The 15,546-nt window shown below is 34.3% G+C and overlaps 1 protein-coding gene across 4 annotated transcripts in view; it reads right to left on the minus strand.

Annotated features, from left to right (window-relative positions):
- The window catches only part of unc79 (UNC-79 domain-containing protein), a 35,593-nt gene that overhangs the window by 929 nt on the left and 19,118 nt on the right, over nt 1–15,546 (minus strand). For 3 of the 4 annotated variants that reach the window (XM_088205036.1, XM_088205035.1, XM_088205037.1), the window contains 22 exons: nt 15,333–15,404; nt 13,105–13,384; nt 12,752–12,983; nt 12,548–12,686; nt 12,153–12,445; nt 10,467–10,667; nt 8,390–8,590; nt 7,469–7,641; nt 7,305–7,402; nt 7,042–7,242; nt 6,407–6,700; nt 6,233–6,323; nt 6,038–6,171; nt 4,700–4,924; nt 2,903–3,041; nt 2,669–2,823; nt 2,255–2,595; nt 1,260–1,488; nt 1,032–1,195; nt 798–973; nt 471–651; nt 132–356 (listed from right to left, as the gene is read on the minus strand). In XM_088205036.1, the coding sequence (XP_088061162.1) occupies nt 132–356; nt 471–651; nt 798–973; nt 1,032–1,195; nt 1,260–1,488; nt 2,255–2,595; nt 2,669–2,823; nt 2,903–3,041; nt 4,700–4,924; nt 6,038–6,171; nt 6,233–6,323; nt 6,407–6,700; nt 7,042–7,242; nt 7,305–7,402; nt 7,469–7,641; nt 8,390–8,590; nt 10,467–10,667; nt 12,153–12,445; nt 12,548–12,686; nt 12,752–12,983; nt 13,105–13,384; nt 15,333–15,404 (4,244 nt within the window). Of the gene's footprint in view, nt 1–131; nt 357–470; nt 652–797; nt 974–1,031; nt 1,196–1,259; nt 1,489–2,254; nt 2,596–2,668; nt 2,824–2,902; nt 3,042–4,699; nt 4,925–6,037; nt 6,172–6,232; nt 6,324–6,406; nt 6,701–7,041; nt 7,243–7,304; nt 7,403–7,468; nt 7,642–8,389; nt 8,591–10,466; nt 10,668–12,152; nt 12,446–12,547; nt 12,687–12,751; nt 12,984–13,104; nt 13,385–15,188; nt 15,405–15,546 lie in introns of all 4 variants that reach the window. The other variant, XM_088205034.1, reaches the window with a different exon arrangement.

Raw genomic sequence — 15,546 nt, forward strand, 5'->3', positions numbered from 1 at the left:
TTTTACATTATAACTTTTCGTAAAGATATTTATAAAAATTATATCCAAAATTGTAATCACTAATACATTTAGCAGTAAAAATATATATCTTATCTTTGTGGCAATAATATTGTTGTAAGTGTTATCTTTACCACTTTAGAGTGCGAGACGAGCTGCAAGATGCACGGTGTGACTTTCCCCCAAAAGTCAAATAGAATACTCATTGTCACATAATATGCTTCCGAACTGGGCGGGTGGCAATTTGAGCTTTGTTCCAAGTACACGGTCCACAATTGGCATAATATGAACGCATGGAACAAGGAACTCATGTGTAAAACGGACGCTTTAGATTGCTCGGCAAATCCAGCCATTATGACCTAGAAAGTGACAAATCCAGCGATTAAAATTTATTTTTATGCTAAAAAAACCCAACAAAGTTGGCAACTGACAATGCGGTTTTAAGCCAGGCAGATTGAGAAAAGGAGGATTACTTGTATGTGATCTGCAATGTGGCAACTAGCTTCCTGTGGCACCGGTTGTGCAAGTAATTGGGTTCCAAAAGTTGTTTGGTTTGCTTGCGTCTTTGGATGAAGAGCGTAATGGCTTAAAGATCCGACGAGAAGCCACGACAACATTCTTATGTGAGAAACGCATTCTGTAAATTCTCGGGGGCTGAAAATTAAAAACAAACATTCACAACAATTTCTATAGTGCTCATACAAAAAGTTCCACTACTAATAGTGGATGTATTCGCATGCTATTGATAATTAAACGTGAAACTGTCCTACATAAACATTATAATAGATTAAATAAAGTACCCTTGCTGTAGCGCTGACGGTGCATTATAAAGCCAAGGCATGTATCTCGCTATAGCTCTATTATCTCTGTTATTACCGCGAGTGATTTCTAAGGCTACAAATTGAGCCATTCCACTCTTCAATACTCCGCCTAGAGTATCTTCGTTTAGTCCCACTGTAGATCCTTTGCTGTAGCTCTGTAAAAAAACGACGTATTGATTGCCAAAATCTTTAGAAAATTTAAATCTAACTAACTTTGATTTTAGTTAATGTGTGAAAGTCAGCTAAGAATTCCAGTATATCTCCAATGTATTGTCTCATACAGTCAGATGCACCAGTGCTATACTCTCTGTTCTGAGAACCGTTCAGCTTTAGCGTATCTTCTAGTGTAGAAGTCAACGGTAGTGTTCCCCCGGCGTCTGTTTAAAATGCAATACATATAATAATCGACGCTTTTAAGATTTTAAATGTATATGTTGGTACCTTGTAAAACAAAACTAATCAACATCAAAAAATTTTCATCTGGTATAGTTGTCTTGAATTTGAGCGCCTGAACGAGTTCAAATATGATGATTCTGCACATCATCAGCTTGTCGCGTTCTTTAGTAAAACTCCGATTGCACAAGAAACTCAAATCCAATAGATAGTTGTATTGCAATACAAAGTTTTGAATAGAAAAGCTGACGATCTTCGAGAACGGATCCAGTATGCTCTGGAAGTACATAATTTATGATATTAGGTTTGGGGATTGCAATGCTGGTAATACCGGTATTGGTTACTGGTATTGGTATTTTTTAAAACCGTACATTTTATTTGTTGAAAACGATATCTTTATGGCTTAGAACTACAAAAACGACAATGTATATATTGCTCGAAAGCAGAAGCGTTCATAATAAGGCAGTGAATGTCACAGCTTCCACTTTTTATCCAAAATACACGCATGTTGAAGTAACACAATCATACAGTAGGAGTTGACAACCAGTTACTGCGATATTACATATATGTATATTATTATTTTATTTATTTTGTGCGAAATGGACCGAAATATTTATTTTTTTAGCCTAATGTGACACAGATGAAAAATATTGAAATGAGCATTGTCGCTTCTCCGTCTCATACAAATACGTAAACAATGCATTCACAAAATAATATATAAATGAAAGTGAAGAAATATTTGACACAAAAAGGTTTTTGTATATGGGCGTCCTAATGATTTTAATTAGTACTCGTTGACAACAAAATAGAGGAGCGTGTAAAGTATTTCTAGAAGTGCCTGAATGTAAGGAAGATTGTTTAAAAGATTCATATTGCTTGAAACACAAAATATATAATTTAATATAATTTTTTCTGTAGATATATTTTTATGTATTATGTTAATATGTATTGTTTTTTCTTTGCGTAGGGTGCGTTGGCATGCCCTGCACATGTATTTAAATTAATATATACATTAATTATAATAATAATAAATTTTACATTACCTTGAACTGATTGATTGCTGGAACTTTTAATATTGACACCATTATTCGCAACAGTGGTATTATTTCTTCAAAGACACTCAACATCAAGACCATCCTACGGAATAAAGTGTCGAGCTGCTGTAGCAGTGCTCCGGAAGAAGAACCAGGTCCTAAAGCTTCCAGAGGTAAGCAATCCATGTAGCAAGCCATGTTTTCAATGATGATCGGCAACTGCTCGGCAGGTAGGGTCTTTCTGGAGTTTAAGAATTCTGTTAACAATTGCAGCGGTCCAGTCGGATTCAGTTCGTTGAAGTCGATCAACGCTTGGGCTATGCTTTTGAAGAATATCATTTTCTGCTTCTCTGTAAGTTATAATAAATATTTATCAACTGCTGTAGATTGAATGCTTTAGTATATTTAAGAATCTATGCATACCTGGAGCCCTAGTCTGAAATATTTGCACGAACACTGCATTCGGTGCCAATTGGTGTAAAACACATCTAAGGAACTGATGAGCGACGCTAACAGCTCCACCGGGAAGATGGACATTTGTCTCGCTTTGCCATGGATACATGGCAAGTTGCGCAATTCTTAGAAAATCATAAATAGTTTAGGGTATCAGTGGATTTTTATTAAAAATATTATATTATAAAATAAAATTTGTTTTACTTGGAAACTACTGTTAAAATTTCAGGCAACAATGGTGCAGCCGCTGCTGGTTCTCGATGGACAAATGTAGCCAAAACTATAATACCCAATCCTAATTCTTCGTCACTGTATTCTTCCATTATTGTGCCACACTCTGCACCTGTAAAATTAACGGAGTGATTGTAAGATTTCCAATACAAGTAACCTGACATTCCGGCTGAGATTTTAAAACTGACATACGGATATTGACTCGATTGATATTTAAAACTATTTTCTATGAGAAATCTCTAAATCGCACGCCAAACATTCAATAAGTAAACAGCTGCGCGAAACCCTTTTGTTATTAGGATATTAATGTATTTAATTAAATTAAATTTAAAACGCTATATTTTTACAAAAACATACAGTAGGCGTTAAAATATTATCTGAAGGTATAGTGAATCTTGAATAATTAACAAACTAGCAGTCTGGAAGCATATGCGAATTTTTCTTCAATGTATTATGAGTTTTAAAAATAAGCTCATAAATATATTTGCAGTATCTTGGGAAATTTAGGCTAGATAATTGGGTATTTATAAATATCATTCAAGTAATGAATTAATGTTTATTTTTAAAAGTAATTACTTTATGTTTTACGTATTTAATCTATGTTTTTGTGTATATTATTGTTTTCCTCTGTATTTCAATTTATTTCAAATCTTGTTTAAATATTTCATTAAAGTATAGTTTCAGTATTTTTTATTGTTATATATTGGTATTGTGAAGGCATATTTGTATATTTATTTAAACTTAACGGCACTGGTAACACTGACGTGATGACAGTATTTTGATGCACCTCGACGGGAAGACAACGGCCGGTGGTGCCTCATCCACCGTTCACTTTCATATATTTCGATAATAAACCAGGGACGTCATTTCAACTTTTTCCAATAGGGGTCAAAAGATGGCCAGCCAGTGGTGCTTTTAATATTTCCGTTTCATTAAGATTCACAGTATTTCATTAAATGACATGTATTTTTCTGGGCAAATTCAAGGGGATCCCTGTCTAAAATACACGTTAAAAACAATAAAACCGTGCCAACGCTGTCGCAGAGAAAACGCTTGGTTATCTAGCGTTCATATTAAGACTTTATATAACAATATTACAAATTACAATAAGTGAAAATCGAATGAAGCATATCTAAACCAAATTTTGCAAAAAAACAATTATCACTTCTCAGAATTCAAAAATTCACGTCAAAAGTAATAAAATCGTGTCGGCGCCGTTGCAGTGGGAACTTAATTTATTTATGAAAGAACTTTAGAATAAATTATGCGTATAATTTAAAAAAATATGTTAAATGCAAAAGTATTTGAAACTATAAAAACACACTCTAAGAACTATCATCTTCAAAACTGCTAATATTTTTATACCAATATTACGAGCGAGAACCGAATAAAGTACATCTAAACCGAATTTTGACTAGTAGGAAAGCGCATAAAACAATTATCATTTTTTTCAGAAGTCAAAAATTTACATCAAAAGCAATAAAATCGTGTCGGTGCCGTTGCAGCGGGAACGTTCGGTAACGAGTGACAAAAATTCGGTTTGTATATACTAACTAATACTTTAATATCAGAAGTCCGTAGTATTATCAGTAAGAATACTAAAACTCCCTCAGGAGAGGGCATTAATGTATTATAAAAGGCATCAGATTTAAAATTATTATATACACATAATTGAATGTGTATTGTAATCAATTATGAAATGTATTTAAAATTATATGCTATCGGTGATATATACATACATGCAATATATATGTATGTATGTTCACTTACATCTATCGACCATGCAGTCTTCGCCAATTCTTTTGGCACTTTGTCTAAGCTCAGGTTGGGCGTGGCAAGACTTTTGAGTGAAACTGTCCATCAAATATGCACTGCCTTCTTTGCTGATATATCCCTCCCATGTCGTGCTTGTGGCTGTTCTTCCACCTCCAGTTCTTTGGTTGCCAGGTTTCACTCTATGTCGCCAATTACCGGAATGATCCTCTCTAAACGGGCCTGAAAAAAATAATGTTATTATTGTATTTTTATTTGTCTACTAAACATTTCTAGTTATTTAGAGCTAGTTCAAGCTAACCAAATTAGCGATTTTTTATTTGAAGAAAATAAAAATATTTTAGCCGCGTAGAGCGAATTTTTGTTTATTACTAACAAAATAGTATTTTACAATAATTCTTTGTTAATCTTAGGTAAATGTGAAAAAGAATTATGAAGATGTCGGGTTAGTCAATTGAGTCACCCAATGGAGAGATTAAATAGGCAGGTCCTTAAGGCCGGTTTCACACATGCCGGATGGATTCACCCGGCACCGGGCCGGCGCCGTTTACAAAGCTTTCACACGTGACCGGTCTCTGGCCGGTTTCTTCCCAACCCGACCTATACCCCGTCAACTGGTGCCAGTAATTTAGGATTAACGGCTTCACATAAGTCCTTCCACACATTTCGCGTTATTTTTTTATTTTTGTATGTATTCTACTAAGATAATTAAAAGAGATTACATTAATATAATTAAAATTTCGAGGTCTATTTCTTCCGCTATTGCCTAAACACGAGGAATATATATTATATTTTATTACAAGATACCACAATCACTGTCAACGGCCCGGTTCATGTTTGAGTTTTACCCCCACCACACTCAACTCGGTACCCGGCGCCGGACAGTTTAGTGAGCGCGGCCGGCGACAACCCGGCAATCAGCGTCGGGCCGGCGCCGGGTAGATTTGTCCGGCACGTCTGAAATGATAGGTACTAACCCATACAACACCATCCCCACTAAACGGCGCCGGGCAAATCCACCCGGCAAGTGTGAAACCGGCCTAAGAGGTCCTCCTAAAAAAAGTTGTCCCCTTACTTGTCTAGCTATTAAAACACAAATTCACTTTCGGGATGTGATGTAAAAATACAGGATTTAAAAGTGTAATCTAGTTTAAAAAGAGTCTCATTTTTAAAATGCGACAAAACCATTTAGTAAATTAAGTTCAACTTAGAAAGCTTATTTACTTTTTGTAGATAAGTCTTAGAAAGATTAAAAGTATAACTATCACATAGCAATTATTATATACATATGTGATGATATAAAAAAAATCTTATAGTATATTTAAATTGAAATACCACTGGTTGTGGACAACGGCGGTGCCGATAGAGGAGTTTTTACAACTTCTGGTGTTTCAATCTGAGTTGCCATCGGAGGAGATTCCAAAAGTGCGACTTGTTTTATTAGTCTTCTAGGGCTTGTTCCGCGCGACCTAAAATATATTTTTAGTATAAATAGCAATATAAATACACAGACATTTGATTTTGTAATACCTCGAGGATCCTTCTCCAGAGGACTGTCTAGTCAACTCTTCCTGCTTAATCACCATATTACCTTCTTGTCTTCCCACTTTCGCGTTGCTTTCTTTGAAATTCGTTTATGTTTAATACCAAAAAATATCAAGAATAAGTTCATATATCATATATTATATATGTATATACACTTACCTTGAGGCATGCATAACGCTTCTCTAACTCTGTCAACTAAAGCGTTAAACGTAGGAACGTTATTTACGTGAGAACCTATCGGCAATAGTCTTTCGGGCGCTGGAATATCAAAGTGCGTGTCTTTATGTCCTAGTGTCGGTTGTGGAGAAGTCGCTTCTCCGCCGTCGCTGGACGGCGGTTCGCTCGATCCGCAAGAAAGTACTTCCATTTTAGACAAAGGCGATTCGGGAGAGGCGTAGGCAGCTATAATGTTGTATTCGTTTTTCAGTATGTTTCCTCTGGTCATTGACGGTGCTGAGTGAAACAAAAGTATTTAATTCGGGGAAGTGTCTTTAAAAGTGAAACTTAAATGTACATATCTTATTATTCCCGCAAACAACTATGACAACTCGAAGCCGACTAACTGTCAATCGTCAACCGTTCCCGTATTGTACGACAAAAAATCGTCGTGTGAATTAGCAGTAATATCCTGTTTAACTCATTATTTTTATATATGAAACAAAAATATGAGGAGCTATGCAAACAGTATGGTTATGAACACACATGCACATTTACTGTAAATAAAATTACTAGGTATTTTGACCGGTTGATAATGACAGAAAACGCGACTATAACAAAATAAAATTGTAAATCACCATTTGTCCTAGCAGAAGAACCAATTGGTAGCAATCTTTCGATGTTCGGTGTTTGTAGTGGCTTCGTCGCATTTCTCAAATCAATATGCCAAGGTATGAAATTGTCTTCTCCGTTCATTCCGTTGAGGGAAGGCACAGTATCTGGCGATGAGCTACCGGCCGTTACAGGAGTCGACGTAGAAGTGTTGGAGTCCATTGTAGCTACAAAAACGCAATAAAATACGAAAAAGAATATAAGTTCTCTCTAAAATATGTTTACTTACTTAGTATCCTTTTCTGCCTTCCCAGTGCTCTTGGAGAGCCTTGATTCGTATTATTGCTTTTATTTTGAGTTTTTTCTTGAATTTTTATGGATTGCTTACTACAAAATAATTAATAACGATCCACATTTATCTTCAACTATAAATATATATTATTCTTAACTTACTTTGATTCTTTAAAGTTAGAGTATCCAGACTGCTTGAGAGTCACTTGATTGCAATGTATTTGTCCACTTCCGCCGATTATGTGAATAGAATGAGTGGGTTTCACAGATATTTCTTGTTTTTTTGGTTCTTCGACTACTTCGCTTATCGATTTAGAAGTTAATAATTTCACCGGCTGAAAATTTTAATTTATATATTATACATACGTTTAAAGAACGAGTATTATCAGCGAGACTAGGAACACTTTATCTTAAATTAGGATGTCGTTGCCAAATCAAATATATTCAAATTAATAGAGATGAAAAAAAATATGTAATAAAATTAGTTATTGAAATTGTATAGAATATAACCAAGCTGTTTTCTAAAAAATAAATGAATAGAATAAAATAAAAAAATGTTTTGATTTATATGAGGCATGACCATTACAAATGTCGTTATGGCCAAGAGATGTTTAGACAAAGCCGAGCAGGAATTCTCACCCGGTCGTTCTTGGCCATAACAGTCATAGCGTTCATAACGGCTGGGCTCGCTAAAGATTGGGCTGGCCCACGTATTATAATGTAGATGATAAAACATACTGTTTACAACCATCAGAATCATTTTTCTGGTCCTTCGAGCCACGATTAGATCGCCATCCCGCGGGGTTAAGGTCGAACGACTAAGCAAAAAGGCTAACTTATCCTCGAGAGTAGAAGTTAACAAAAAAATCAATGTATTATTAACTACTAATAAAGTAAATGTGGATTATGATTTTATCTTGAATGAGAATAATCGGAGAATTATTGAGAAGTGTATTAAAAAATTTGTCTTTTCAAGAAATCAGAAAATTTTATAAAACGTTTACCCCCCCTCATTGGTTGCCTAAGTAAACTGATATTATGTAATGCAATAAGCATTCAGTCTCGTAATTATAAAATATGAACCTGAACAGTTTTATCTTTGACTGGAGGTAAAACATTCTTCTCTGGATGCGGGATTGAATTCGACTTGCACAAAGTAGCCACCTTTCCCGTTATTTGTGACGTAGATATCTGCTTCAATTGCTGCTGATCTGTTGCAGAAATCAAACTAGAAGTGACCATCATCCTAATTCCTTCCTTAACTCCCCAACTGGGTGCGTTACGCTAGAATTTTCAAACAAAATAATTAATAATTTTACTGTATAGCAAGATATATGCCAGAAAAATATGAAAATTAAATTTACAACACTTATAAAGTCTCGTGTTATTAAGTACAGGAAAAGTGTGTGTGTGGGGGGGGGGGGGGGGTCCGTTTGTTCGCCATAACGGCAGCAGATAATGTGGCGTTGAAAGCCTTCACGGTGCTTCGGCTGGCGTTCGTGCAATAAAAATCGCTGAGGAATGTGCACTAGTTAAGCCAAGCTATGCAATTTCGAAATTTGGACGGCTATTAGCTATATTTAAGTAGAATCTCTAATTATAGTTTCTGTCAATAATTTTTTGTCGACTATTTTAAAGTTAGTTTCTATAACATTTTTCACATTAAAATATCGTTTATTTATTATTTTTTATTGTTTTTTTGTAAGTATGTATTTTGTTAGCATATGCTTCTTTATTTTAAGTGTGACATTTAATATTTATTTATATTTCTGAGATTAAATCTGATTATGTAAAATTTTCGTTTGTAATTAAAATATAGTTAAGTTTAATTTCTTTAATATTATATAATTATAGTAAATTATATAAAAAATCTGTAAAATAATATCAAAAATAATTACACATGCTAGAAGGAAAAAATTAAAAACAGTGCTTAAATTATAAATTAGATAATTTAATCTTACTGGCAAAAAAGTAGCGTAATGAAATCGCAAGTAGCTGTAAAAATGATATAATCTAATATATAAACTTTTATTAGGTAAAGTTAGGTTTGGTTAATTAATGTAGATTAGGTTTGGGTTTGAACAACAAATGGACGTTTCGTAACTGTCAAATTGAGTTTCATAGACATTTTAGATCAACATATAATTTAATTTGCGCCTATCAGTTAAATTATATTTTCTCTAGTAGAAATATAGTCTACTGGTTAGATTTGGATTTCACTATTGAAAATATAACTTCACCGAAAAATACACATTTACTGTAACATTTATGTATCGATGTAAATAAATAGTCATATAATTTTACTAGTAAATGCCAGATAAATTATATTTCAGTATTCCAATATAATTTTACTGAAATGACATATTAAAAAAAATTGGGATAGGTTCGCGATTGTTTTCTTCCGTTTTTCTCTGAGACATAACCTGAAAATTTCTGGTTTAGAATTAGGGACGTCATTTCAGCTTTTTCCGGAGAGAGAAGGGGGAAGGGCAAAGGTTGGCCAGTCAGTGGTCGTTTTTTTATGTTTCGATTTCATTAAAATTCATAGTATTTCATTAAGTGACATGCCTTTTTATGGCCAAATTCATGGGGGGCAAATTCCCCTACCTGCCCCCTTCAAATTACGTCTCTGTTTAATGTTTTATCAATTTTTTAATGTTTTGAATAGCTACCATTTTAAAATGAAAATACGGCGGATCAGGCTAGCTAACGAGCTAATACTAATAACTGTTATTGTAACAAGTTAAACGGCAATCTGATTGAAACTACGATAGTTGTGTACTTATATACATACATAATTGACAAAAATAAATATTAAAATTTAATATCTATATTAAACGTTTTTTTTTATATTTTTTGACTTTTATATCTAAGATTTTTTTAACGAAGTTAGGAATTTTTAATAGCCGCCTTATTGAAGCAAGATGGCAAATCAGGCTAGCTTACGAATTTAGCCGATATATTTAGTAGATATATTTTTAGAAAAAGGTGCATCAGCTTAAAAAAAATATTTAGCGAATTGTCAGAATTTTAGAAAAAAATATCATAGTGAGCTGGAGAAAAATAGTAGTATAAGTGTTAACACATCCTATTTTAAACTGTTTCTTTGCTAAACATAAAACTCTCTCTTAGGGTACATGGGATATTAAATGATGCTTACAGAATCGTCGTCACTCGTTAGGAACCTTAGAGGCTTCATGCTCATGAATTTTTCACTGTGCTTTTTCTCCGGCTTAGCTTCCATGTGTTTGGCCAAAATTTTGGGTCCTTCTAAAGCTTGAATAATGGCGTTGCTCTTCACTGGATGCGTTTCCGATTTAATCGTCACGTCGTCTAAATGCGTACCGTCATCAAAGGAACCCTTAAAAAAGGTTAATTTTATTTAGACATTTTGTAAATGTACGTACATTTACGCCGATGGCTCAATAAAATTAGTGGATTACAATTCATTTTCACAACTGTAAAAATTCAGATGAGAATAACTCAGCAGAAACTCACTTATCAAATACTTCCTGAAAACACGAGTGCTAGTAATTAAGTGGCACTCAAAAAATAAGTTATTTTGGATTCTCCTGATTATGTGGAAGTAATCTCCTGATTATGTGGAAGTCTCCTGATTATGTGGTATAAACGTCGACGCGACGTAAACGATTTATATCTGAGCCAGTGTTACCTGACATTCGGTTTTCATTGTTAAATAATGATAGGCAAATTTAAAATAAATATATAAATAAATTCACTGGCGTCCATTTTTAGAACTTTTAACATCTCCACTGCATTACAGCATTTTTTCGGATTTTTGCTAATCCATCTGACAATCATGTTATAGCATGCAGAAATTTAATAGTAAATGAGGACAATTTAAGCAAGCAACATATAAAATAATTGTTCCATAAAACGAATTGTTTGTGCATCACTGCTGGACAGATAAGGTGCGAACGAACAATAGTTAGAACAGTGAACACTCCATGAATAACTCTGCAACGAATCCTTTTTTAAAAATTGAAGCAAAAATATAATAACTTTCTAATTCCATAAATTAAGCGCAATTTGCTTCAGTTTTTGTAGATATATACCACAGAAACAGTTATGACGTAAGAATAATTTTTAAATATTTATTTGTAGATTTAAACCTTCGTGTCAGGGGTGTTTATTTTTGTTTTAAGATAAAGCTGTTTGTTGTGATTTGATTCTTCACCAATTTAGATTTCACGTATATTTTGTATATGCCAGTTTCTTCCCGTTTCTGCTTCTGAAGAATTCAGTCGTCTCCAAGACGGGATCAACTCTGAATTCTAGATGTAAAAAAAGAAGAGGCTGCTTCTTCGTATGCTCTGTCTGAATGGTAAGCTTCCTCTCAAGTTCGAGTTTAAACATATTCAGCGAGTCTAGTTTTTGATAAAATAGTAGTCCCAGTTAAAGTGTCTTTGAAGTAATCTTTGCTTGTATGAATTTTGTTTTTGCCTACTTTATGTGCAACGACCGATTATTAAGATTTGTAATGGTTTGTTTATTTTATAGTAACAAATTTTGCGGCCGATAAAGATGCGGCAAAATATTCTCTGTTAATAACATTTACATTTCTGATAGATACATTAAATTTAAGCTGTCTATTGTCGAGGTACCGATCTGCATATTAGATACCCGCCGACGTTTTTGACTTAATAGTGTAATATTTAGGTTTTAACGCTTTTTGAACGTTTATGAAGTATGCTTATGGATTGCATGGTGATCCAATTAATGAATTTGACAACACAATACACAATTACATATATTTAATGGAATCAGCAGCACGAGTAACAATACGATTACAGTGTAAAATGCCGTATCTAAAGATATATCATACCTGTGCAGTGCTTCCATGTAAAGTACTGTCGGACTTATCGCTCGTTTCTGGTATTGCCACAAGTTCCGATTCCGTACTTTCTTGATCGACGCTCCAGTGATGATATTTTCGCGGTTTAACCGATTCTTCCCAATGCGTTTCCATGCCGGAGCTTGCCATCTTTTGATGCACTTTTCCGGTGACGGATTTTTGCGACTCCATGGAATACATGGGAGACAACGGTGGGGTTTCAAAACGATCTCCGGATCCCGAATGATGTTCCACGTCACCTCCTAGTGACGGTTGACTGATATCTAATGATAAAAAAAATTAGGCTTTTATATTTAAAGTAAGTTCCTTTGGATCGTTTTGCAGAGCTTTTGATTAAAACATTTTGAAATTTATACACAATTTACCTCTAGATCTCGACGATTGAGCCATGATGAGCATAGATGGTATACGTTTGCATTCGTGATGTTGAGCATCCAATGTATTTATGACAATCTTTACCAAAAACTGAAGTTGCCCACAGATTGGCTGCTGCATATATTGATACTGCAAAAATGTAGGTATTAGTTCCTGTCGACTGAACAAATGATTAAACGGCACACATTTAATACCTTATAGAGTAAAACGAGCAGTGACATCAACCAACATCTTCTGGAATGCGTCTCAAACTGCCATAAGGAATACGACGGTGGAGATTGTAAATGCGATGGAATAGAAGTAGAAGGCGAAGGACTATACAGCAATATGGATATGACGGGATATATAATCGACCATCCCATTACGTGGTTTTGGTCTAACACTTGGGGCAGATTTGCCAAAAATACATTGAAAACAGTCGATTGCCTGAAAACATGAAATGGTTTATGTTTTTATCGCCGACCATTTTAGATACATATATACATATTTGTTATGCCATTGGCATTTCTGTTTTTGTCTGCAGTGAGTCCTCAAAGACGATACATACCGTAATTTATTCGGTGGAATGTGGAACGTTTTGTCATTCAAGCTGTATCCGAGCAGTAAGTATAAGTGCTTCAGTACTATGGCCTGTGTTTTAGACACGTATTTGTCTTCAGAAGTGTGAGCTTGTTCAGAACGCGATAAGAATTGCATCAATAGAAATACGAGTAAATGTGTTGTTTCTCTATCGGCATCGTCCAAGTCTATGATTCTAGGCAAGAGACTCGCCAGTGTAGCGTCGTCTGTAGTACCGCCTCCTCCCAAAAGTGCGTGCAATTGGCCATCTGTTAAAAATATCACTATATTAAACTGCGTCTATTTACATTTTAATATTCATAAAAATGGTCTACAATTCAATAAAATATTCGTCTTATATCATTATTTAAATTTCACATGTAAGTATATAATATGTAAAAATAATAATAGATAGAATGCTCAAAATTAAATATACTAGCATGCTAGTGCTGCATAACTTAGTCTGCCAATTGAAATATAAATTGCTGCTAAAATTATATCAAGCATTTAAGATTACAACATAAAGACAAGAACGTATGGCTTGAGTTATTTAGTATTTAGTTTGAACGTGCTACTTGTCGATTCGCTGTCATGTCAATTATTATACTTAATAATAAATTAAAGTAAAAACACATGTAGTTGACTTCTTTCTTACTACAAAAAAATCGGAACAGTTGGACTTGTTTTTGCTTGCGAAAAAGCTTGCGCCTTGGAAATTTAGTTGCAATGGACTGCTTTACGGGGGGAGCATCGCGCGTTTTATTATATGATTGTTTGGCGCCTGTTTTGCCCTCGTTACCGATTACACAGTGTGAATCAATGTCCGAGTGTTGATTTTATTACGACTATTATTATGCATCAAACACAATGGCACTTGCATCTTTGAATATTCTGATGCGCGCTAATCCATTGCTTTTACAATTAATACTTCAAATGCTCTATGACAAAAGGTCTACTAATCTTTTGACATTTATAAATTATTAGCGTAAGATGAAGATTCTCACGCTCGGTGCGTCAATTTGATTAAAATTGCCGCATCGAGTCTTGAACATTTGCGACCTGTCGATTTAATTCCTTCATTGTATGTAAAGTATGCTTGGTATCTTCCTTTTGGGATTGCTTTGTTGATTAACTGTCACTGCAAGGTATTGCAGGGTAGTCCAATTGATGAAGCAAACATAACATATATTTATAAAAGCCTTGATTTATTTTGTGTAATCGATACATTTGACTGTCAACTACTGGGGTTTTTTACCTTACTCGATGAGCGTGCTTTTTATTTTGCCACACATTTTATATCTTTACAATTTTATTACAAAAAATAATCTTTAAAGATAACACCTCAATAAAAAACGTGCAAGTAAATTATTTTGTAATATTTTATTGAAGGCATGCTTTTTAATTTTAGTTAAAAAAAGCTCAAATATACAGAGTTTGAGAAAAAGTAAATCTATACGATGCACAATTAAGACGATAGTACCAGTTTTCTGCAATATTCCTTATCTCTGTTTCAAGATGCTGAAAACTGTTTTTTGAAGAAGTGAATAAAGAAGAAATAAGATACGCCTCAATAACGAGACAGATTGTTTGCAAGCAGTATATATACAGTTTATATACATGCTTAAAAGTTGTGTCATTTCTGAGAATGTACAATTTTATTATTATGTTAGTTTGTTAAATATATTTTCTTTTATATTAATTATGCGTGTTTATCAGTTTTAATAATAAATAATATTTTTTCTAGATACATATAAAAATTGATAATCACGCACGTGTTTTTTTTTATTATTAATATAACGGGGGAGAGCGTTGTAACTGAAGTAAAAAAAAGCTAGGAAAAGAATAAAACATATTGATAAAAATTCATTTGCTGTACTGAAATATAAAATGTGAGTATATTATCTTTTATGTTGTCCTCCGTTAATGACAAAAGGGCAAAAGTATTTGGGATATATGAAAATTCATTTACGAAACCCAATAAACATGAACCTGTTAATATAACCAAAAATCGTTCTTCTGTACAACACTCTCCCTCTTGTTTAAATGTAAGTCTGCTAAGCGAAACTACTCTACCTTGCGCGCGACTCGCACTATGGCATACACTAATTGTGGCATTATTATTTGCTGATTGAGATGCGGGGGGCGGAAGCGCGGTCACGGGCGCCGGTTGAGCCCCGGCAACCGCGCCCCCGCCCCCGCTACCGCCTAACAACTGACCCAATCCGAACCGGGAACTTTTCCTCTTCAGTATCGGTGCCGAATATTGCCTGCTGTACACCTTTTCTTTTTCTACACCAAAAATCATCTCGTTATACATTAAACATCCAAATCATGTAAAGAACATTGATGAAGCACAGTATATACACAGTCGACCTTCGTTTAGCGCCAAAGCCTATATTGATTTGAACGTCATGCAATATCCAATAATACG

Source organism: Plectrocnemia conspersa, unplaced genomic scaffold (assembly GCF_051122295.1).
Source record: "Plectrocnemia conspersa isolate PC_06_02 unplaced genomic scaffold, ASM5112229v1 ptg000002l, whole genome shotgun sequence".
NCBI classification, from domain to species: domain Eukaryota; kingdom Metazoa; phylum Arthropoda; class Insecta; order Trichoptera; family Polycentropodidae; genus Plectrocnemia; species Plectrocnemia conspersa.